Below are 25,307 nucleotides of genomic sequence, written 5' to 3'. Positions count from 1 at the left end.
GGGCACTGGGGATAGAAAAGGAGTTCCTGCCACCAGCTCTCCAGTGTCAGGGTTCCTGCTCCAGAGTCCCGTGGGACTGGCAGAACACGTAACTCGGCAGACATTCCACAAATAGCCTCAGGTTTGGAGCTCTTCTTTCAACGGACTAGATCAAGAGACCGAAGCCTGGAACTCTTTTCCTTCAACGGAATAAATATATCAGGAGAGGTAAGTAAGCTCAAGAGCCACAGTAAAGCTGGGTATTGGAGAAGAGACGAATGATACATACTGGAAGGGGGATGGAAGATTACTGAAGCCTTAGAGGGAAGATCTCGAGGCCAAGAAGTCTGCCCTGAAGGACAAACGGTGTCCCGCGAAGGGCAGGTCTGGGGCTCACCTTCTGATGCGGGGGCAGGCTATAACAGCGGCGGCTGGACGATCCCAAAAGCTGCAGTAGGAGGCGATTCCTCTGTGCGGCCCATGAGCTGGGGCTCCAGCCGCAGAGTGCCCGGACCCTACCATACCCTGTGGTCCCACTACTGCAACGAGCCGGAGCCGCGCCAGTCCGCGAGGTCACGCATGGAGCCCCCGGGTCCTCCCGCAAGGCCGCCCACCGAACCCCAAATCCTGCCCTTGGGGCTGCATTCTGGGCCCGTCGAGCACAGACGCGCCACATAGTGCCAGCAATCCCCACACCCCAAAACCAACGCCGTCTCCGGAGTGACCTCTCCAAGAGCAGTGCGGCGTTGCCGTCAGCCGCGCCGCCCAGCCGCACATTGTCGTAAAGTTGACTCCAAAGAGTCACTGCACCCCTCCCCAGACCAGAAATGGGTGGAACGTCGGCTTTTCCTCCCGGGAGTAGGGCAAAGGGTGGCCCACGGGGGATAGGGTAGACTATTTTGGAGCCACAGGGGCAGGGGCGTTCCAGAAGAGCCAATGCAGGCGCAAGTTTGGGAGAAATAAGACGCGGAGAGGGGGGAAGGTAGAGGGAGGGGGTCCTAGGAGAGGAATCTCAGGGTAGAACCGGGCCTAAGCGACGGTAAGGGCACGGCCCCCGGGGAGGGGCCTAAAAAGGCAGCCAGAGCCCGGCTGATGGAGGCGGAATGGCCTGAGAGGTGGGCTGAGGGGGAGTGGCCAAGTTTTGAGAAAAGCGGGGAAGGGAGCCGGAGGCCAAAGGCGGGGTTACGGAGAGCTTATGAAGACTGGCGCGCGGAGTCGTCCAAGGGGGTGAGAACGTTCTGGTGATGTGCGGTCCGCGTCCGCAGACCCAGGCGTAGCCAGGTTTGGGGCCTCGCTCCGCGCAGCCGGTATGAAGTTACAAAGGTTTAATTTCAGATCTGTAGCATAACCGGAAATCCGAGTGAACAGGTTTTCCAGCCGGTGTGAAGGGCAGCCAAGCGAAAGATTCATTGCCCCATTAAGGTGTGCTGTAGCTGGACTAAGCATGTATGCTATGTATCAGGGTATAAGTTTACAGAACAGATTTGCGTTTCTGACTTACTATAGAGTCCCTTTAAATCGCAAAAACTTTGTTATGCTTGAAATATTTCGTACAAAACTACAGAGTTCAGTATAGTATCCGGTAAATACTGGAGGTTGAAGGCATGTCGTTTGATTTAATAAACGAGAAGTTATCTACAATGTTTGTTAGGTACACTTCTATCGTACGGTTATCATAAATAAAAATTCAAGTAAAAAATACCTCATTTCTGAGCTGAGGGTGACATTAGATTAGGAGGAAGCACGTTCTGTGTTTATATCTCTAAGTCCCCATTGTACAGATGGTCATAGAATACGAAGAACACAAGAAATAGGAAAAACCACGTGAAAATATGTTCACCCTTGCTAGTAATTAAACATTTGGAAAATTAAAACAGCCAGGAGGCACTATTTCATACCTACTAAAGTAGTAAACTTTAAAAAGCAAAAACCCAGTATTAATGAGATTGTAGAGAAAAAGATGCAGTTGTTGAGTGGACCGAGTGCAATGTTTGTTTTTATGGATGGCAGTATAATAAGTAACAGACCGGGAAAAATGTTTACATCTTTCCCCAAAATTCTATTCTAGTACCTTTAAAGCATTCAGAACAAGGTAAAAACCGTTTTAGTGTCTTTATAACAAAAAGAACTGATAAACATAACTCTCCAAGAATGAGGAAAGTTTAAGCAGTCACAGATGCCTAACAGTAATACATAGGCAATACAACTGAGAAATAGAAAATTTCCATATTATATGGAAAGGCACATTTGAAATTATAAGAATAGAGCAACTATATTACAATTATGTAAAACTACTTATGAATAACTATTGGAAGAATACCTGCGATTAGTAAAAGGACTTATACTGTAACTTTATAATTTATTATGAAAATGTTTTAATGATTTTGAATTGATCAGAATATCTTACTACTTCCACTGTATTTGAATTTAATAACTGGATCTAAATTAGCCTTTATATGATAATATATTCAGTTTGCTGTTCACTTACTTAGGTAGGATTGCGTAAACCTGAGTTTGCATTTTTCAGTGCATAGCCGGTTTGCATTTGAATATACTTTTGACAGGTATAGTTAAATCATAGGAAGGCACAGGTCAAACAGTGCAGGGTGGTAAGTTTACTCCAGAGGTAGGCTAGGAATTCTTAGGTTTGTCAAATCAGCCCTAAGAAGCAGGTCTGAACTCCCCTACACAGATTGGATAACAGAATTTAAGGAAAAGGAAGGCTCGAGACTCTAAGGTTTGAAGTAGAGTGACAACTGATGAGAAATGGGTAGATGGAAAGAGGAATTACCGGGTAATGAAAGATTTGAGTTAAGCTCTTTACATATTTAATTTTAACATAATGACCCAATTAAAATGGCTTATAATTAATAGTTGAAAATATGTAATTGCAAGCCAAGTAAAAGCTCAGGACTAAAAATATAGATACAGAAAACATTTAAATTGAAGTGATAAATGAAGCTGACCTAAGTTGTAGGAAGGCAGCTTTCAAATTAACTTGGAAATTCTGGTTCTTTTAAATACACACTTCTGAAAGTCTCTGTTTAGTGTTTCTTGCTTTTTCATTAAAAAATGTCGTCATACAGTTTGTACTCAGGTTCTTATTTGTTCACACATTTATATATAACACTCTGAATAAGTCGAGAGGCTTCGAGAGCAGCCATAGTGTAACAAACAGGAAAGTGCTAAAGAAGTGATAAATCAATGAATTTTCTTTGACAATAATGTGTTTTGTGCTTACATTTGAAATGCCAATGGTAAAATATCTATAGTACTAAAGTAATCCTTATCTCTGCTCCCCAGGTAATGAGTAAACATGCTACCAGGGAGATCACTTGAGGAAATTGACTTGCACTAAATGTTAATGGCTTTGCTGATTAATTTCGGTAGATAAACACAAGTGAAAATGATTAATGGTATTTAGTTTGCAAACTCCATTTTATTCATGGTTTGTTTCTGCTTTTTTCTTTTTTAATTAGTTCACAAATCTGGTACATACAGGCAGTTAAAACTGGTTATCACTTTGATAATCAGAAGCCTCTGGTATAACACAGTCTTCATGAAAACATAAAACAGGGAGAATGCATGGTGGTAATCTCTATGAAAGCAATGGTTGCAAACATCCATGTTTCTAAGAAAATATAAGTTTACATATATTTTTTAAGCAAGCTATACCTCTTACATAAATTCAGACAATAGGAGTGTGCAATCATAATGCTTATTTTATGGAAAAAATGAAAATTATTATAATTATGACATAAATGTTCTTAAGTAATTAGAGTCCTCTTGGATTGGATGTAGAACATAAAAATTTTTTCCCTAATTTACAACCATCCTGCTCAAAAAGAGCTGAACTGTTAATCAGTAAGTAATGCCATTAACTAAGTTTAACCCAAATTCTTTAGGTACAAATTGTAAAGTGTTCCAATTCCAGCTAATTTAGGGAACTGAGTGAGAAGAGTTGTCAGTTTTTAAGTGACAACTTTTAAAGGAATTGAGCTTTCTTCTAGTTTTTGTGAGGATCATTTTTTTAATCTCACAGAGTTTAGAGGTTATTTTATGAACTGTAAACATTCTAGTTCCTTAGTTTTTTCAAAGAAAGAGAATTTCAGTATTAGGATGGACTATCCCACACAAATATCACCAGGGGACAATACTCTGAATAAGTCCGGAGGCTTTGAGTGCAGCCATAGTGTAACAAACAGGAATCTATTCAAACCAGAAAGAACCAATGCACATGCTTCTTCAGAAGGCTCTTTCCTGTCTTTAGAAACTGGAATGGGGATTACCAACACATTGTACACAAGAATTACTGGAGTGACATCCTGTAATGGGGGTGTTTAGTTATTACCCGTGGCATATGAGATTAATGAGCTGAAGGGGAAAAAATTATCTCATTCTCTCCCCTAAACTCAACTTCAGCTTTCTGTGGAGGCACTAAGGCCATGCAGCTCCTCTTCCAAAGGACAGAGATAGAAAAGCCAAATAAGGTCGAGGACTTTGTGAAATTTTTCTCATTTAATTTTCTCTGAAAAGCTAAATTCTACATAATGGTAAGAATGTTTGCTCAAAGAAAACTGACAAGTAAAAACTAAAGAGACAGATATTCAAGATAAATTGTACTGGAAATACAATAATGAATTTTGGCCTGATAACCCTCATGCTGTCTTATAGCAAAACACTAAAATTCATGCAACAGAGAAATTGGTGACATGAGGACCTTTTCTCCAGACTTCCTGGTGGGGGTGGGGAAGGGACTCAGAATATCCTGTTTTCTTCTGTTTGCTTTCATAATGAATTATTCTTGCTTTTGACTGGCTTTCCCAAACTTTCCCAGTCATTTCTAATGAGAAATTCTTCAGTAGGAAAAGATCAAGTAAACTTACTGAAAGATAGCAGGTGTCTTTTGAGCTCCTTCTGTCTGCCAGAGGAGCAATCAAATAGATTACGTAAAACTACCTCCACGACCAAAATGGCAGGTAGAATTAGAACCAGGACTTAGTTGTCATTAGTATACTTGTAATAAAATAAAGCTTGTTCTGAAACCACAAGGGCTAAGAAGAGAAGAGCCTGTATAAAAGCTACTGGGTTCTCTAAAAAATGGATACAGTATACAGAATGTGAGAACATATAGAACTCACATTCAAGTTATAAAAATAGACATGGTTCTCAGACAAAAAGCAAATGAGTACAAAAGAATTCTCCAAACATGAACTATTTTAAAAGACATATCTATATAAAACAACGAAATGTCATTTCAGAGCTCCAATGAGTAGTCTGTTGAAATAGCTGGCAAAGGGAGATGAACTAGAGACAGACAGGTCAAGAACCCAGAACTGACTTGTCTGACTCTTCTGGTTGGCAGTGTACATTGTTGGTCACAGGCCGACTGCTTTTGGGAATGAATATTCGTGTGTGTGTGTGTGCATATATATGTATATCTATATACATATATATATATATATATGGCTGATTAGTTGATGGTGCTTGGTAAATGACTGAGAAAACCCAAGTTTTTAAGTAATCTCTGGAAGTTTAACTCTTTTCTTTTAGCTTCTACACTTGACAATGTTGCACATGAGAAAGGATTCTAGGGGTTTTTTTTTTTGTTTTTTTTTTTACCCAGAATCAACACTGCCATTCACAACTCATGCTCCATGCCCCATGGTTCCTATTGTGCCATAAAGGATCAACCTAGACTAAACATATAATAGAAAATAACTTGAAATGAAGAGGGGCAGACCAGTAACTCATGCTCAGTACTCATAAATCACAAATACTGAAATTAATGATCTGTCTCCTTTTGACTACAAAGGAGATACCGTGAGCTAAAGGAAGTCATGAGAGAAAGTAAGTCAAGAAAATATGGGTAGCAGCACCTTTCCATACCCGCCTAGATTTTTAAGGAGACTTTAACTCCTTATTCCTTTCAAACACAAAGTTCGTCAGTTGGAAGGGGAAAAATGGCTCTACAGTGAACGAGTCCCCAGAGAAAACTAGCAGTACATGAAATGTGCCCTCTGTGGGCTAAAGGACAAGTTGCAGAACCAGTTAAGACACAGGAGGCAACCCAAGGTCTTACTTCATCATGGTTTTAGCCAAGTATAGCACAATATGGGCAGCCCTTTTTCCATCCAATCAACAAGTCAGCACCATCCATGTCAGGTCCAAAAAATCCCTGAAGGTGGGCTTTCATCTTTGGTACCACCTCATGAGTTACTCTTGGTTTGCAATAGCTGCAAAGCAGCAAAAAAGCTGGTACCTTTGCCTTGTCTGTGAGTACAAATGCTGGGACTCTGATTGCTGCAACCATTGAGGCCAATTAAAATACTGTAACACACAGGAGTGATGCATCCAATTCCCAGGATCCAGATAATAGCAGCCATGCCCCTACAGGAGCGGGATCATCCATCCCCATTGGTTAAGGCCTTCGGTTTGTTGTCCTCAGAGCAGAATAAAACACTGTGTTCCCACGGACAAGGAACTCCAGATGAACCCATGGTCTACAGGTGGACAGGGATTTTAAGTACCCCATATGCCAGGCACAGAAACAGTACTGGCCTGGGGCTGTTGCACTTGGAGAAGTTTCTGGTTTGGCAGCACGAACTAGAAACTTCTTTGTGTATTCTGGTTTTAGTCCTCTTTCCTGAGTGAAACAGCCAGGGGGTGCCAAGTTCCATAAGCCCCCAATCCAATATTCAGCATTAATTCTCTCCATGGTCTTCTTCTACCCAAGCTACAATTTTCCCTTCCCACCCAGGGATGGCATCATCATCGTGGAAAACCTAGAGGAAGGAAAAAAGAGCCACAATGAAAAAATAAATAAGACAGGGAGTCTCATTGGACAGCTAGCTGCTGCTGCTAAAAGTAAGGCCTCAACACAGTGGATAAGAACATAGAAAAGCCTAAAGTTAGAGTCTATGTCCCTTTGGTTTCGTCCCTAAAGGTGTAACTAAATATATATATATAATATTTTTAATATATGTAATGTTATATTTTAATAGGTTATATATATTATATATAATACAATATATACTATAATATATCCTATTGTGTTATGTTATTATATATTATTAAAATTACATGACATATATCCTTAGTTCCACATCTATGAAATGGTAAAAGCATCCCTAACCCTGCTTTGCTTATAGAGATTGACTAGAATTAATACATTACTAACCATACAGCACTTTGGGGTCCTTAGGAGAAAGCGGTAGCATGAACATTACAAAAATGAGAAACAGTAAAATTTTGGTCCAGTATGGTAAAGAAAGGATTGAAGAGAAGACCAAAAGAACAGGCAGTTCTTTTTATTCATTCATTCAATTAATTTTCTAAGCCATTAATAGAGCAGGGTTATTAAAGCATTTCAGTTGGAAATATTTATGAAATAAAACATTGGCTTTAATCACAATGTGATTATGTCAGAACCCAGAACTCTCTTCCTTATATTTGGCAGATGGATTATAAAGAGAAGCGTAGGCTAAGAAAACAGTCAAGGAGTTGAGAATAAGCATAGGTGAGAAACTACCATCACGGCATACAGTTCCATATATTCATGCCTGTTTATTTTGCTCAACATAGGAAGCAGAAACATTTCTTTTCTTTTCTTTTTTTAAAGATTTTATTTATTTATTTGACAGAAAGAGACAGCAAGAGAGGGAACACAAGCCAGGGGAGTGGGAGAGGCAGAAACAGCTTCCCGCTGAGCAGGGAGCCCGATGTGGGGCTTGATCCCAGGACCCTGGGATGATGACCTGAGCTGAAGGCAGACGCTTAACGGCTGAGCCACCCAGGCGCCCCCAGAAACGTTTCTAAGATTTGTCTACAGATAGAGAAGGGACCCCAAACCCAAGCTTTCGTTCAAGCTTAGGTCCTTTTATTTTCACTAACGAAACTTTCTCCTTTTTAAAATAAAGAATGCTGTCCCAGTTTGGTCAAGGTGATTAAGTCCTTGAACTGAAGAAGCTGTCAACTCCTTGTGCAATTCCCTGACCACCTCGGTCTGAAGTTATCCGACTGGCCTGAGGCTCTGGGAAATTCCTCTGACCTGGTTAGGGAACTTGGGTACTTCGGGTACCAGTCCGTGGGGAGGAGGCTGGCTCTGGGGTTCAGGAATCACCAGTAATACCACCCAGATTCCCGGGGATTCCGTACCTCCTCTTTGACAGTGCCAAACTCGGGATCCAGAGCTTTGAAGTGGTACCGGTGATTTCCCTCCCGGTCAATAGCTGCTTTAAAATCCCTTAGTGTCACCTCCCCCAACCTGCAACAAAAGTCAAGAGCACTGAAACAGACTGTTTATCACGACGTTGGAAAGATGAGATGTCAGCTTTAAACCCAGGCCCCTGCCAAAGACTCTCCAGGAAGAAATGGCATGGCCTTGTTAGGTCCCTGCCCCTGACAACCCAGACAATTCTACAACAGCACAGGCTAAGGAGCCACCACGAGGGAAGGAGAGCAGCATTACAGATGGCATGATCTGAGAACGTAAAATAGATTTTTTGTTTCAGCAGCAGCCAGAGCACTTTTCTCTGTTTTACTCTGGAAATAAGACATCATCAGGTCTCTGAAATCTAATTTGTTGAACTATCAATGTCTAAGTTCTCTTGATTTCCTTCTTTGTAACAATATTCCATTTCTCTAGGCTGGTGGAGTTAAATCAGACATCACCATCTTCATCCTTCCAGCTTCGGAAAGCTCCCCTTTAGCCCAGACCAACTAAGAGGACTCTACAGGAGAGGGACAACCTATTACCTCTCTCAGTGGTTGGTTCCAGAGTTTACAAAGTCCTTCTTTCAAACAAGGGAGTGTAAATGAATGTTGAAGGTTCTTAACACAAATTCTCAATGGCTTGGATGCAATCATCAAGTAGCGCCAAGATCAATGATAATAGCCCTGGAGAGCCAGGCTACAATCCATGGTTATCAATGGGAGCTGTTTTGAGCCCTTTAAAAAACCATTTTTCCTACCTTGGAACACAGCTGTGTATCAGCACTGCAAGCACTGTTATTGTGTCTGTACCTCGCAGCAGATCATGACTTGTCCCTTGTAATGCCACTGGTTAGTGGTGACCCTGAACCTAGGATCCCAATCTGTATTCCTACTACACCGTACTGTTTCTCAAACACCTTTCAGCTCGTTCAGTGGGCAGTAACTCATGATTCTGTGTCCTGTCATTACTTTGTACTTTTAAAAAGTAAAAGAGAAATCACGATCCCAGAATCTCACCTCTTTGGTATATTGACCATGAAGGGTGTAAGTGACCGGTCGGTGAAATAGAGCACTTTCGTGCAGGCGCTGCTGACAGCTGGAGAGCTCTGTGAGTGAGACAACTCTGCAATCAGAGAGAGACTCTGTGGTCAGAACTTCACTTGCTCCCAAACACCTCTCATTTCCAGTTACTCAAAGTGCCCTGGAGAATAAAGCTGCCTGAGGTCACAGCATAGCTTTCACACCATTGCGAAACACCAACCACGTCCACAGGGTGTGATCCACATAAGTCGCGCTAGGGCCACGAAGCCAGGAGGCGCTTTGGACATGGACACTCTCATGAGGCCACCATTTCTCACCCATTCCAGGTACTTCTACGAGGGAATAATGAGTGTCCTGACAGGTACTGCTGCTCAGAGTCAAGAGAGGTCAAAGAAGCCAGGCAAGATTTCAGTTAAGGAAGAATGGACACAAAGCAGGAGCTGCAGACGCTGCCAACATTTAGACAGTGGTAGAGAATGCTCATGCAATTCATGAAAAGAGAAATAAGCAGGAACAAGAACCACAGAGCAAAGCAACCTTAGAAACTCAGATTCCAAGGGACTTCATGCTTCCACTGTAAAAGGTACAAGACCTACTTTATTCCTTAGCTACACAGGATCTGTATGTGTTGGTCCCCTGGTTTGTTTGGGTTTTTTTAAATTTTTCATTTTTTTATTTTTAAAGATTTTATTTATTCATCTGACAGAGACAGAGAGAGAGAGACAGCACACAAGCAGGGGGAACGGCAGGCAGAGACAGAGAGAGAAGCAGACTCCCTGCTGAGCAGGGAGCCCAATGCAGGACTAGATCCCAGGGCCCTGGGATCACGACCTGAGCCAAAGGCAGACACTTAACCAACTGAGCCACCCAGGCACTCCTGTTTGTTTTTTGTTTTTTTTTTTTAAGATTTATTTATTCCAGAGAGAGAGACAGAGAGTGGGGGGAGGAGCAGAGGGAGAGGGAGAAAGAGAATTCCAAGTAGACTCTCCACTAAGCATGGAGCCTGACATGGGGCTCAATCCCAGGACCCTGAGATCATGGTTCGAGCCGAAATCCAGAGTCAGCCGCTTAACCAACTGAGCCACCCAGGTGCCCCAGTCCCATGGTTTTTAACTCAAATTCCTTGGTCTACATCTTGTCTCTACCCTTTTTACAGATACGTATTGAAAATTTTAATTAATGAGTACTTATGATTATGCCTTTAATAAGAGAAGACTAATTAGAAACTTTTATCACAAGACCAAAAACCAATAATTATTGTTATCTTATAATCTAATCAATATAACTGTTATAATATTAAAATCTTTCCTGCCATCGCACCTTCATATATTTTCTTAACTTTTACTAGGTATTTCAACGTCCTTGTCATATGAGTCTACTCTTGGGTAGATACTGATTGACTCTTAACAGTATTTTTCTTGCTTTTGGATGTGTTATAATTTCTTTTTCTTCTGAATGTCAGACGTCATGTGTATGACAGTAGAGAGTGACTTACAAAATGCTTATGCTTAGAAATGGGCACACTGCTTGTTCTGCCAGGCCGTTATCCTAGGGACGGTTAATCTAGACTGGAATTGAGCTGGGATTAGGAGTTGTGTTAAGGTTACCTTGGTGTGCCACCATCTTCAATTCCTCTAGAGTTATGTTAGGGGTGGTTGGTTGCTGGAGGGCTCTTCTTCAGTGTTCCTGTTCCACCTTCAGCTTTAGACTTTACTTGTGTGCCGACGCCTGAGTCACTCTCTCTACACGTGTACCCTCCCAGAGCAGACTGGCACTGCTTCTTACACAGTGCTTGCACACCTGGCGGCCGCCAATGAAGGGAGCTTCTCTGTGATCATGAGCCAACCTCAGTCTTGAGGGTGGGGCATGCGCAGTGATCCTACTCTTCAGGGTAGGCAAGCTCTAAATGAGCCCGAGACAGTATCCTACCAGTCTCCCAGGTGTAGACAGTTCTTTTTTCCTTTCTCCTTCCCCCTTGCTAAAACAGGTCTTCACCTCTGCCTGGGACAGCGAGGGAGAGGAAAACAGGTTTGCCGCCCTTCCCTACTGGCTTACGGCTTTTGTTCCTTAAGGAAGAATGCTTCATGCTTTTCCTGCAGTGGCAGCTGCTGCCTATCTCTGGGCCTCCACCACCAAAAAAGGTTTTCTCTGGACTCTGTTCCCACAACCAGTATTTTTCATAAGCACCCAATGGAGGTCCGTAAAGAGCCTGCAAGTGGGTGCAAACTCCTCTTGGCATCTGTGGCCCCAAGCGTTCCTTATCTTCTGTGCTTAGCCTGGAGCAATTCCAACCCTAGCTGAATTCCGTCTGTATGGTGGCGCCATCTTCCTCCCAGGCTCTGCCACAGGTGCACAGCGCTTGCATCCAATCTCTCCTTGGAGGCACCTGTTTGGACTCAGGCTAGTTGGTTGCCCTACATCTCACCTCTCTCACGGGTTCAAGAAAGTTACAACTTTTTTAGATTACCCAACTTTGTCTTATTGTTAGTGTAGGAGCAAGACTCCTTTCAGCCTTCTACATCCCAGACAGAGGTTGGATATTACTTTTTTTTTTAACTTACTTTTTTTTTAAATGGACGTAAAATTCATATAACACAAAACTCACCGTTTTAACCTTTTAAAGTGTGCAATTCGGTGGCATTTAGTATGTTTCGTGTTATGTCACTATAACTACTATCTATTTCTAGAACATCTCATTATCCCAAAAGGAAACCTCATAGCCATCAAGCAGTCACTCCTTCCTAATCTTGGCATCTGTCTGATGTACTCTACTTTGTGTCTCTATGGATCTGCCTATTCTGGACATTTCATATAAAAGGATTCATCCAATTTATACCTTTTGTGTCTGGCATCATTCACTTAACATTTTCAAGGCTCATCCACGTTGTAGCATATATCAGTACTTTGTTCCTTCTTATGGCTGAATAATGTTCCATTGTGTGCACATGTCAGAATTTGTTTAAACATACATTGGGTGATGAACATGTGGGCTGTTTCCACCTTTTAGCTATTGTGAATAATGCTATGTACATGTGTGTGCAAGTGTTGTTGCTTTTAGTACTTGTTTTTAGATCTTTTGAGTATATACCTAGGAAAGGAATTGCTGGGTCATATAGTAATTCTATATTTAAGTTTTTGAGGAACCACCAAAGTGTTTTCTACAGTAGCTGTATTATCTGACATCCCCAACAGCAATGTCTGAGAGCTCCCGTTTCTCCACATCCTCAACAACACTTACTTTCCATTCCTAGTGGACATGAAGTGGTATCTCACTGTGGTTTTGATATGCATTCCCTAATGACACTTGGCTGTAAACATCTTTTCACCTGCAGATTGGCCATTTGTTTATCTTTAAAGAAATGCCTATTCAAGTTCTTTGCCTGTTATCGGATTTCTTTGTCTTCTGTTGTCAATCGTAAGAATTCTTTTTTTTTTCTTTTTTTAAGATTTTTATTTATTTATTTGACAGAGAGAGTGAGAGAGCACAAGCAGAGGGAGCAGCAGGAGGAGAAGGAGAAGCAGGCTTCCAGTAGAGCACGGAGCCCAATGCAGAGCTCCATCCAAGGCCCCAGGATCATGACCTAAGCCAAAGGCAGATGCTTAACTGACTAAGCCACACAGGTGCCCCTCTACTGTATTACTTTTAATTTTCAAATAATTACTATTGTTTTCCCTTAAAGAGTAAAAGGCAAAGTGGATTCAGAGAGGAGATTATTCTTTCAGTAGATTTGGCTGTGATGAAACAGAGGAAGACAGGACACAGCCAGAGGGGAATAACTGGAAGGTATTTTGAGACTATTAACATTTGCCTTGCACCTCTCATAGGCCATGCACTACACCGTATTATTTGCATACAATATTTCACTTAATGCTCATAATCCCTCAAAATTATCTCCATTTCATGAACAAGGAAACTAAAATTCAGTGATATTAACACCCTTGCCCATGATCACACACTCTGCTGAGAGCCAAAACTGCACCCCAGATCTATTTGATTCCATGCTCCATATTTTTCCCACTCTATTTTGTGTCCAGTTTTGGACACAAAGTTTGAAGTGCCTTTCTACCTACAGGGAGATATCTAGTTGTCATTCAAAAATATAGCCCTGAAACTCAGAAAAGGACTGGGGTTAGAGATTAAAGTTTAAAAATAATCAGCACATAAGAGTAGTCAAAGCTGTGGGAGTGGAAGGGATTGCCTAAAGAAAAGATGAAAAGGCCTAGGTCTAGACCTCCCACGGATCCCAGGATACGTCAACATTTGAGGGCTCACACAGAAGAAAAGGAGACTGTGTCAAATTCACTGGACTGCACATCCGAGAGGGCAAGGACCACATCCATCCTGTTCGTCTCTGTATCTCCCGTGTCTAACACGGGCACTGCATAATGGATGCTCAATAAATATTTGTTGAATGAATAATTGGTTGGCACTGAAGTTAAAGAGGAAGAATAGGTACAGAAGGAGACAATTCAAGAACAGTAAGTGATTTTGAGAGGTCAATGGAAGATAAGGTTTGAAAAGTAATCACTTTGATTAAGGCCAAGAAGGTCAACAGTGATCAACAAAAAGAACACTAAATGGATTAACTGAGTAAAGTCGACTGGTGGCTTCAGTTGTGAATGGGAAGAAAGGACGGAAAAAGAGTAAGTGTAGACTATTCTTTCAACGTTTGACATGGGGGAATAAGAGAAGCGAGTTACACAGCTTTTGTATTTTCAGAAGAAACCTTTTACCTCATCTGTGAATACAGAAATTAGATTAACACCTAGTTTACAAGCAGCTATGAATTTATTTGCAGTATTTGGGGTAAGTACTACAAATACACAAAAGTACTTTTCCAGGAAGGGAGGAATTTATTAGACTTTAAGGAAGAATTTCCAAATATTTAGACTTATCTGCACTGGCCGTTTATATTAACCTAAAGAAAGTACTGAAGGGGAGGACAGTAAAATAAAAACCCCTCAAGAAAACAGAAATGAGGGACACCTGGGTGGCTCAGTCGTTAAGCATCTGCCTTTGGCTCGGGTCATGAGCCCAGGGTCCTGGGACTGAGCCCCACATCAGGCTTCCTGCTCAGGCTCCCTGCTTCTCCCTCTGCCTGCAGTTCCCCCTGCTTGTGCACGTGCACTCTCTCTCTCTCTGACAAATAAATAAATAAAATATTTAAAAAAAAAAAAAAGAAAAAGAAAACAAATGACTGTTTCAAAGCAATGCTAGAAAAAGAAATTGAAACTAATTCTGGTACTAATATAATTTGTTTTGTTCCCAGTGTAAATCCCTCATTCAAAAAGAAAAGATATCTGGGGGCTTACCTGTTATTTAATTACTCTACAAAAAACATTTTACCTTTCATATTGTGCCAATATCTTAAGTGTTTACTTTGGGTTTTTTTTTTTTTTTAAAGATTTTATTTATTTATTTGACAGACAGAGACAGCCAGCGAGAGAGGGAACACAAGCAGGGGGAATGGGAGAGGAAGAAGCAGGCTCTTAGTGGAGGAGCCTGATGTGGGGCTCTAACCCAGAACCCCGGGATCACGCCCTGAGCCGAAGGCAGATGCTTAACCACTGCGCTACCCAGGCGCCCCTTGGGTTTTGTTTATTAATGTAGTTTTCAAAACTGTATATGTAACATACAAAATTGGTTACAGTCAGCTTTTTACTACTTGGTTTTTGTAGATTATGTACTTTTAGATTAGGCCTAGGTAAACTATAAAAGATAAGAAAATGTGAACATTACTAAAGCAAAAGGTAACATACACGATAAAAGAGAATTTACCCGGCAGGGTAGGTTTCCAGCGTGATTGAAGGAACAGGGAAAGGAATCTAAGGAGAGGGCACAGAGCCGGCTGAACTACTTCTGAGGCGTGGCCACTAGATGGCGCAAATCTTTGGCAGGACTCCAACTGGAAGACCTGAGCACCGGGTTTTAAGGAAAATTCCCAAAGAAATTAAACTTCCTGCCTTCAGGAAGAACTGGAAATTTTCTGTGCTATTTTGGACTGTAGGATGGTTTGTGTGTGTTTTTGTTGTTTTATATTTTGCTGTGTTCAGTGTAAATGTTTTGATATTGTATATTTTCCAAAGATATTTTAGCCTGAGTCAGCAGCACACTGCCCATAGCTAAATGGTACTTGGGGTGATGGTGGTGATGATGATGGTATGTCTTCATAATCCTAGAAGTAACTCCCTTCAAGTATTGCTATAGAAACAACGTAAGAGTGAAGTACCACGAGAAAAAGTCTACTCTCAAAATGTTAGTAACAAGAAAAATAACTAAATTTCTGATCTAATATGCTAGGAGTCCTTACTGAGCAATAATGAGTACTTACTTGAATTAGGGGGCCAGGACTCCCGGTATTCACTACCTGCTTGAGTTCTGGGTGACTTGCCCCGAACCTAAGGAGCCACACAAAAATGCTTAGAGTTATGATCTGCAGGAGAATTTACCCAAGAAATTTAAATCATAAAAGTGTACTGAAATATATACTTTTCTACTACATCTTCCACAGTATATAAAATCGGACCATGTATCCTAACAGTAATGATGTACGTTTATAAAAGGCTTTCGAGTTTCCAATGCATTTTCCCATGTATTTCCATATCCAATGCCAAGCTCGTTCAGGGGAGGAGAGGAGAGGAATAAGCAGTAAAGAGAGACCCCATGGGGTCAAGAACCACAGTTCCTTAAGCCCTTATGCGTTTCTAGGAGCGAGGGTTACCACGAAGGCTTTTCCTGATGAAAAGTCAACTCCACTAAGAGGAAAACCAAAGAGAAAAGCAACTGCAACCTTTGACAGGGTCTTCCTATCTTTCAGCATGGCCCTCACCTAAATTAACCTTGATACAACGAAGCTCTTTGGGTGCTTGCCTACAAGAAACAGCACAGGAAGAGCATTACCCTTCTGTCCTGTTTCTTCTGGGTCTCCATGGCGCGCAGGCGCTCCATCAGGCTGGCGATGCCCTGCTCCAGGCTGTCAATGGTGTGGTGCTGAGGGTCATGGCCACCGAAGCTGTCACGCAGGCTGCGGAGCGCGTCGCGGATGAGCTGCAGGTCGCTGGTCTGCAGGCAGAAAGGACGTGCTGCTGAGCGGGCACAGCGCCAGTCGACTAACCACATCCCAACCGCTGGGCTGAAGACAATACGGGAGAGAGCTCCCAGGACGGGTCTTTTATTTTCGAGGGAGGGGGTGTGAATGGCAAGAAGTTCTCCTTCACGGAAGTGGGCCTACTGTTTGCCCACTAATTATTCAGGTTAGATAGCAAGCACTTCACATCTTACCCACTCAACAGATGCAAGAATTAGGGAACCGGGGTACAAAAGGCCCAGGGCGCTGGCAATGGCTAGGCTACTCTTCAGTTTTAGCTGGAAGTGGAGGTCTACATGCAAATCCTAAGAACCTACCCCTCTGTGAGTGATTGAAGCAGCTCCTTTTCCTGCCACTGGAAGGAGAAAACCATTGCTCTGAGAGTTGTGACTGTTGTAGTTGGTCACCTATAGCAGCAAGAAGAAGTGATACTTGTTATAGGGAGAATTCCAAACCAAGGTGTTCTGTCTTATTTTTCTTATTTACACGTACCACGTCCTGACATAGTGTATCATTGTGTATTTGTTCACGTCTCTCTCAATTAGAATGTAAGCCTCATGAGTGCAAAGACTTTTCTTTCTCCTTTTGTTCACTGCTGTAACCCCAGTACTCAACACTTGGTTGACACTGTTGAGTGAAGAAAGAGCAAAATGGAAGCCTCAGCCGGGACACCCCCAACCCCACCTCAGCCTGGCCACGGGAGGGCCTGAGAATGCCACTCCAGCACCTCCTGACTTCGCTTCAGTGAGGAAAAAAATATAAGAACAATGACTAATATTTTTTAGCCTGACTTTGTGCCAAGTGGACTGTCCATTCTTCCAAATGAGTCATTTCTTTTTTTTTTTTTTCAGATGAGTCTTCTTTCTTCTTCTTTTCCCCAATGAGTCTTATTTCTAAGGCTCAGAAGTGAAGCAAATTAAGGTCACACAATGGCAACAAGTATGAAAAGCTGGAACCTGAAACCAGATTTTCTTTGCCTGGAACCTGCACTCTTTTATTTTTTTTTTTCCCTAACTTTTGTTTATTTAGGTATTCTCTACACCCAGTGTGGGGCTTGAACTCAAGACTCTGAGAACAAGAGTCGCATATTGTTGCGATTGAGCCAGGCAGGAGCCCTTGGGGCCTGCATTCTTAACCCCCTTACCAAATAGCCTCTTTGACCCTGCAGATGTGGGAGGGGGACCCCAAGGTGCAGGTTACCTCATCTGCCTCTCTTTTCATACAGTGAGCCAAAAGGACGTCTTTCTGTTCCAGCTCCCGCTCTAGGTCCACCTGCAAATAAGAGACTAAATCAGAGAAGGGTGTCTAAGGCTGGAGGGGCAGGAGGCCAGTGGGTGACTGTATTCCCACCTGCTGGTAACTGGCCTCAGAGAGCTTCCGGAGGGCTTCTTCCAGCTTGGCCTGGTGCTGCTGGAGGAGGCGCTCCTTCTGCCCCAGCTCTTTCTGCAGTAGAGACAGAAGTTTCGGATGGGTGGCAAAGCCAAGTGCGCTGAACAGTTCACCGCTGGCCAGCAAGTTCCACCTGAGCAAAGGAGAGCCTCAGGGGGAGGAGTCCCTTCCTCCGGCCACACAGGAAGACACTCCACACCGCAGCGATCTGCCACAGTACCAAGGGTTCTTGGAAAAGTAAGGACGAAGGCAACTACCATTTGTGGGAGGACCACCACATGCCACGCATGCTAGTTAGATATAAAGGTTGAGACAGGAGTTTCCAGACTGCTAGTTCTATACTCCTTCTCGTAGACATGCTATCTATTCTTCAGGGTTACTGAATCAAAGGCACGCAGAAGGTTTCCTTGCAGAAAGCAGCAATGAGAACAGGGTACTTAAGAGCTCTTTGTGCGACAGCAACAATACTGTTCATAAAAGGTCAAATGGATGGGGCGCCTGGGTGGCACAGCAGTTAAGCGTCTGCCTTCGGCTCAGGGCGTGATCCCGACGTTGTGGGATCGAGCCCCACATCAGGCTCCTCCTATGAGCCTGTTTCTTCCTCTCCCACTCCCCCTGCTTGTGTTCCCTCTCTCACTGGCTGTCTCTATCTCTGTCGAATAAATAAATAAAATCTTTAAAAAAAAAAAAAATAAATAAAAGGTCAAATGGAAATCATTTCCAAACCGATACGCATTCTTACTTTATATTCTCCCAAGAGCCGGTTCCGCTCATCTAGCTTCCTCTGCAGGTCCACCTCCAAGAAGAAAAAGAAAGAATTAACTGGCAGAGAGGTATTGTCTCCCAACCCCAGTAGGAAACCAGCTATGTAGTAACCGGAGTCGATGCTGGCTGCTAGAGTATAGAGCACAGAGAGGGCCCGGCTACGGTGCAAACACATGGCTGCCCTCCGGCTGCCCTCCATTTCTTTAGTAAGATAATCCAACGGTCGCACCACAGTTTGCCTCTGTCTCAGTGTCCCCAAAGTTGAAGGGCTTGAGGCCAGTGTGGTACGGGCTTTCAGCCACAAGCAGAGATGACTCTAATAGGAAGTGAAACTAATTGAAGACACAGAGGGCGGGCATCTCAGAAATAAGCTAAGAGATGGCAGATCTAACAGGACTTCGTGTATCCTATTTTGCTACTGGGGCTCAATGAGATCCGAGTTCATTCATTTAGCTCACATTCTGGTTGTGCAGCTCATCTTTGTCCATATTTGCCCTCAGCAGTTCTTGTTTGAGCTGAAGAACAGATGTGTCCTGTTGAGTCAACCTCTGCTGCAAGGCATCCTGGGAAAAAAAACACACTCATTACTGTGGTCCCAATTAATCAATCAGCAAGTTTTATCACTACAAGTTTTAAACCCCTTACCACGTATCCAGCATTAGTTCTGGCAAACTGGGAGAAAAAAAGAGTATGAGGTCTTGCTATAAGGAGATGAGCAGGAATTCTTCTGCCCCTTTCCAGGATGCTAGCAGCTAAAAGAAAGTCCTATCCATTGTCCTACCTAGCTGACTGAAACCTGACTTTTCCTCCACCTAGTACTCACCCCTACCCTCCACTGCATTCCTGGCAGCATGACGCCAGAGAGGGAGTCAGGGATCTGATCTAGATTCAGATTACAAGTCTTTTGCATACCTTCACAACAGTGACCATGGACAATGCTCTCTCCTTCCTCCCTCACTGGCTTTCCCATCTGTATCTTGGACATATAGATACTGAATCTAGATGAGCTCTTTTTCTTTCTCCTTCTCTGCCAAATCCCCATCTCCTAGAGGGTTGGGCCCTATTGCTGCCTCCTACCCTGTTCATACAGAATCCCCGGAATCACTCCCACTCTGCTCCCACTGCCTTCCAATGCCTAGTCCGGACCAGGATTGGGATTATATTTCCATGCTCAGAACTCTTCTTGGGGGATGCCTGGGTGGCTCAGTCAGTTAAGCGTCTGCTTTCGGCTCAGGTCATGATCTCAGGGTCCTGGAATCAAGTCCCGCACTGGGCTCCTTGCTCAGCAGGGAGCCTGCTTCTCCCTCTGCCTCCTACTCCCCCTGCTTGTGCACTCTCTCTGACAAATAAATAAATAAATTATTAAAAAAAAAAAAAAGAACTCTTCTTGGACTGATGGTTTCTCTTTCCAGTGTCCTCTGATCTTACCAGCTCTAGGGTCTCTTTCAGCTTGGACCCTCTTGGTTCCTACCATCCCTAAGAAATGTGGGTTGTACACACTTAAAAGGGTCAGCTGGAACACATTTCTCCAACCGTGGTGACCTCAAATGGAACTCATGGACTGCAGCTGCACTCTGCCGTGTATTCGCCCTGACTTTTCTCTCTTTACAGACTGCAAAGAAACAGTGTGGGCTCCGGAGAATGTGAGGGTCCATTCTTAAGTACGCTGTCAGCGAAAGGTCGTCCAAGATGCCCTTGGCATCAGCAGTTCAGAGGACTTTTCCCAAAGTGTTAGTAAATTTGCATGGGAGAAAAGGCACTTTTGTGGTTAATAATTCCGAACTTTTTTTAGGCCAACCTTTTTATGGAAGACTTTCTCAGGTCCTTTAGTATGGTGCTATTCACTGGCACTCTTCTGGGCCTTTCTCAAGCTTATCTGAGCACAGAACACTTTGTTTTCTGAAGTATCTCAAAGAATGAAGGCTATGAACTACACTCTGACTCTGAAAAAGGCTGCTGAGCTGCTCCCCAGTCTAGCCCATGAATGGGAGTGTGGGGAAGAGGGGAACAGCAGCAGCTTAAGAACATCCTTTCACACTTCTAGGTGTTTATTCAACAGACACATTCCCACTTGGGTGAAACAACATACATTCAAGGCCATTAGCTACCATCACTGTTTGTATTAGTGAAAAACTGGAAATAACCTAAAAGTCCACAATAGGAACTGATTACATTATCATATAAACATACACTGGTATGTAATGCAGCCATAAGAAAAAGATCTAGAAAGGTCTCTATGTACCGAAATAGAATGATCTCCAAGATACGCTACTAAGTGAGAAAAGGGCAATGTGTCAAGCTGTATGTATAGTATATTATTATTTGGGGGAAAAATCATATACATCCATATTTATTGATAACTGATAAGTTACCTTCGGGAAAGAGAACTAGATGACTGGGTGGCGGGGGCTGGGGCGGGACGCGGCTGGAAGACAGACTTTTCAAGGATTATCTTTTTATACCTTCTTCACTTCAAGCCATTTAATATTATTAACTACTCAAAAACTAAGTAAATTACAATGTTTAAGAGGACATTCTTCTATAGAATTGAGGAAAACCGTAAAAAATGATTGTTTTTACATATAAAAACTCCCAGGTGGCACAGAGGGAAGGGATAGTGCCATGAGTCGTAACCACCAGAAATAAGCCTCAGCAAAACAGGTATTTTCCTCAGCAGGTCTCACTTCCCATCCACAAAGCACTTTCTAGTATCACACGGCCTGTTCAAGACCCCCGCAGACATATACAAGCCCACAGACCCAACTCTTCCCCTCCCACCCACGCTCAACAGTAGACAGCTTTACCGGGTAGAATTTATTTATTTAAAAGGTTAAACTGCTTCCTTTTTACCTTTATCCCCTGCAAGTTTCTGGCTTCTTGTTTACATTTCAGCAGCTCCTTCTGCAAACCAAATATAGTTAGATCAGCTGGTAGCATCTGGGTTGTTTCAGAAGCATTACCTCATTCTGTCAGTAAGAACACAAAACTCAGATAACCATTCCATGAAAAATTAACCCTCCCCTGAGGCAGAAAGCAGGTCTGGTTCAGTAAACAGTAAAGGCTGCCTCACAGAGACAAAAACGAGACCCATCCCATTCTTCCCTGTGCTACCCAGGCCCAAATGCAGAAGAGCCTTGCCAAGAAAGAAGATACCACACATTCCCAGACTCTCGTTCCTTCATTTAGCACTCTTCACTGACAGGAAAACCTAATCATGATAATCTAAGTCTCCCTTACTGAAACACACAATCGTATCTTAATATGCCTACCCCCACGGTCATTTGTTCAGCAAAGGATTAGAGTACTTTGGATTCTCCAAGTGGGCATTATTCTTTATAAACCAAACAAAAACACATTTAGCCCAATAATGAAATACTAATTATCCAACCCTTACAATAGATGAAATATACATATATAATTGTCACTAGGAAAAATTTTAGGAGAGGAACACCCATACCCCAGACCCTGCTCTCTTCTTTTCCCATTGAGTCACATCAAGAGTTTGGAATTAACATATCTAAAATGGGGAATTCTTAACATGGGCTCCACAGATGGACTACAAAGTAATCTATTAAAAATTCAAGTCAGTGAGTGTGTCTGCACACACTCGTGCATATTCCTGGAGAGAGCGCTAATGGCTTTAGTCACATACCTATGACTCCCAAAAAGTTAAAACCCACTGAACTGAAAGCATTCTGGAAGAAGTCACTATAAAAGACCATACTGGACTACAGTGAACAACACTGTGCTGTGTATTTGAAAGTTGATAGGATAGTAAATGTTAAAAGTTATTAAAAGAAAAAAATGTGTAACTATGTGTGAGTGGATGTTAACTAGACTTATAGTGGTGCTCATTTCATAATATATACATATATAAAATCAATATGTTGTACACCTGAAACTAATGTATTATAAATTATTAAAAAATTATTTTAAAAATAAAAGGACCATGGGGGGGCATCTTGTGGCTCAGTCAGTTAAGTGTTGCCTTTGGCCCCTCAGCAGGCTCCCTGCTCAGTGGGGAGTCTGCTGCTCCCTCTCTGCCTGCCCCTCCCCCACCTCATGCTCTCACTCAAAAACTTGTGTTCTTTTTCAAATGAATACATTTAAAAAAAAAAAAAGAAAAACAAGACTGATATTAGACCCATTTTTAATTAAAAAAGAAAAATTATGAAACATTTAAAGCATAAAGAGAGGTAGAAGCAATGACACAGATACCTATTACCACCAAGACTGAAAAAACATTACCTTTTTGCCATATTCAGGACATGTCCCTCTCTTTCAATTAAAGACAAAAAACAGACACAGCCGAAGTCCCAAGTCTGCACCCCTTCCCCATACCCATCACTGTTCCGACGCTGGTGTGTGATATTCCCATAATTTCTTTCAAGGGGACAAAGGCCCACGTTCTGACATACCTTTAGGTCTTGATTCTCCTCCATACTCTGATCCAGACGACTCTGGATTATAATCTAAATATAAGGCACAAAGAGATGGCTATGCAGCTATGCCATGAAATTCAGAGGTCATTCATTCAACAAAAATTAATGAGCACCTTTTCGATGCCAGCCTTGTACTGTGAATACAGAGAAGACCAGGGGGCAGTTCCTCGCCTCTGGCAGAAGGGCACACACAGGGCAGCACAGGGAAAGGACTGTGGATGAAGCTCAGACGTGTGTGTGTGTGTGTGTTCTGGGTACAGGGGGTCGGAGAAAAAGCAAAGGGATGATTAAGTTTGCCTTGGAGGTAAATTATTGTTGTTGTTTTAGAAAGTGAATTAGAGGAGGACAGGAGGGGAATCAGGAAAACCAGCAGGAAGGCCACTAGCATACTGGATGGAGGCTTGAATGAAGGCTGTGAGAATGGAGAGAAGTGGTTGGAAATATTTAAAAAGTGAACGGACAGAGCTGGGTGACCTGCTGGACAGAGAGGGAAGGGCCAGAAGGATTCAAGGATGATATTCAGCTTTGGGTATCTGGGTGGATGGATAGCCATCAGAACCAGAATGCGAAGGAACAAGTAGTTTTGGTGGTGGGGAGAGAAAAGCTGTTTAATTTAGGACTCAGTGACGTGAGATGCGTCTGGGACACATTAGTGGAGAGGAGCAGCAGGTGGTGACACGCGGCACACTCCGTAGAGGGAGCCGAGCTAGAAGTCAATATTTGAGAAGCAACACCTGAGTCAGGTGGGAAGTGAATGACGCCTCGGAGGCAGGTAATACTGCCCTGGTGAATGGGTAAGACAGCAGAGGGCCCCGAGGGGAACTCTGAGGAGCACTGGCATTGAAGGCATCAGAAGAAAAAGAGAAGCTTCAAAGGGAACCTGAAGGTAAACTCCAGGAGGGTGGGGTCTTAGGTCTGATTGTCTCCAGTACCTTGAAACTGTGCCCGGGCATGGAGTCAGCACTCAGTAACCATGTGTTGATAAGGGAGCGAGGGAGGAAGGGAGGGAGGGAGAATGGAAGAAGGTAGTCAAAAATACATGAGGAAAACCAGGAGAGGTGGAGTCAGGGAAGAGAGCATTTCAAGAAGATGAGGACAACAGAATCAACAGCTAAAAGCAAATCAAACACAGAAACCAGATTATCTGCTGTCCAGTCACAAAGGCAGGAACTCACCAGTTGTTCCTCAGGATTGACTCCCGGTTCACAGAGGGCCAAGGGCCTCTCCTGTTCATCTTCGGGTAAGGATCCGTTGAGCAGTAAGGCCTGAATAACCACAGAAACAGAAAGAAACCCGACTCCCATCAGAAGACTGAGGCCGGAGTTGACCTTGGTAAGCTTATCCCAAACTGAAATCACAACTGAGCCTCCTATCAAAATCTCCTTGGTAATTTCTGGTCCTTAGATACCTCCGATTTTTCACCTTGGGCTATCGGGAGTTCCTTTCGTGGGGCCCATGCTTAGGACCCTTTCCTCTCTCTGGATGCACTTGAATCCTCCACTCCAAGGCTCCTTGCCCCAGTTGCTCAAACTGAATTCTACCAACTGGAAAGTGAACTAAACGCAGTAAGAATTACCCTTCCTTAGAAAAGGTTATTGTAATGAATTATTTAAGTTATGTTTAGGGGCACCTGGCTGGCTCAGTCGGTAGAGCATGCAACCCTTGATCCCAGGGCCCCATGTATTCGAGCCCCATGTTAGGTGTAGAGATTACTAAAAAAAAATTTTTTTAATCTTAAAAAAAAATACATTTAGAGCCCTGACTTGGGTTTGTTGGATTTTTGTTTGTTTTAACAACTCTGAATTTTTACTCCCTAGGGCAACCTGTATAGAACAAGAAGGAAAACCTATTTACAGAGAGATGCCCTCCTTCACGTCCACTCCCCACACCAGGCTTTGCTTTCATTAGAATATGGAAGGGAGGCACATTTACCCTGGACTAAGGAAGCTCAAACCCTAGGGACCCTCACATATGCTGATGGTCCCAAAGCCCCGATCTAATATTGTACACTTGGCCCTTGAACGATGCGGGTTTGAACTGCATGGGTCCGCTGATATGAAGATTTTTCTTTTTTTTTTTTCTTTTCTTTTTTTTTTTTTACAAAATACAGTACAGTACTGCAAATATATTTTCTCCTCCTTATGATTTTAACGTTTGCTATTCTCTAGCTTACTCTAAGAGCACAGTATGTAATATATATAACAATTAAAACAGCTGTTAATCAACTGTTTATGTTATCAGTAAAGCTTATGGTCAACAGTAGGCTCTTAGTAGTTAAGTTTTATGGGAGTCAAAAGTTACACATAGGTGATCGACTCTGCAGGAGGTTGGTGTCCCCAGCCACCCCCCACCCCAAGTTGTTCAAAGATCAACTGTACTCATAATCTGT

General features: G+C 42.8%; 2 protein-coding genes across 7 annotated transcripts in view; both read right to left on the bottom strand.

The window, feature by feature from the left end:
* The window catches only part of DLAT (dihydrolipoamide S-acetyltransferase), a 32,322-nt gene extending 31,500 nt beyond the window's left edge, over positions 1–822 (bottom strand). Inside the window, exon 1 of the mRNA XM_019801654.2 lies at positions 377–822. Within this exon, the coding sequence (XP_019657213.1) occupies positions 377–655 (279 nt within the window). The 5' untranslated portion in view covers positions 656–822. The remainder of the gene's footprint in view (positions 1–376) is intronic.
* A 2,576-nt stretch (positions 823–3,398) lies between these two features.
* The window catches only part of DIXDC1 (DIX domain containing 1), a 68,446-nt gene continuing 46,537 nt past the window's right edge, over positions 3,399–25,307 (bottom strand). For all 6 annotated transcript variants that reach the window (XM_034665748.1, XM_034665747.1, XM_019801656.2 and 3 more), the window contains 13 exons: positions 24,094–24,183; positions 22,895–22,948; positions 21,327–21,377; positions 18,935–19,039; positions 18,454–18,507; positions 17,673–17,765; positions 17,523–17,594; positions 16,640–16,729; positions 16,136–16,297; positions 15,567–15,633; positions 9,211–9,316; positions 8,137–8,245; positions 3,399–6,764 (listed from right to left, as the gene is read on the bottom strand). In XM_034665748.1, the coding sequence (XP_034521639.1) occupies positions 6,684–6,764; positions 8,137–8,245; positions 9,211–9,316; positions 15,567–15,633; positions 16,136–16,297; positions 16,640–16,729; positions 17,523–17,594; positions 17,673–17,765; positions 18,454–18,507; positions 18,935–19,039; positions 21,327–21,377; positions 22,895–22,948; positions 24,094–24,183 (1,134 nt within the window). In that variant the 3' untranslated portion in view covers positions 3,399–6,683. The remainder of the gene's footprint in view (positions 6,765–8,136; positions 8,246–9,210; positions 9,317–15,566; positions 15,634–16,135; positions 16,298–16,639; positions 16,730–17,522; positions 17,595–17,672; positions 17,766–18,453; positions 18,508–18,934; positions 19,040–21,326; positions 21,378–22,894; positions 22,949–24,093; positions 24,184–25,307) is intronic.

The sequence above is a fragment of the Ailuropoda melanoleuca genome, chromosome 8 (genome assembly GCF_002007445.2).
Source record: "Ailuropoda melanoleuca isolate Jingjing chromosome 8, ASM200744v2, whole genome shotgun sequence".
NCBI lineage: Eukaryota > Metazoa > Chordata > Mammalia > Carnivora > Ursidae > Ailuropoda > Ailuropoda melanoleuca.
The sequence above is the reverse complement of the archived record's forward strand: the minus strand, read 5'-3'. Positions and strand labels throughout refer to the sequence as shown.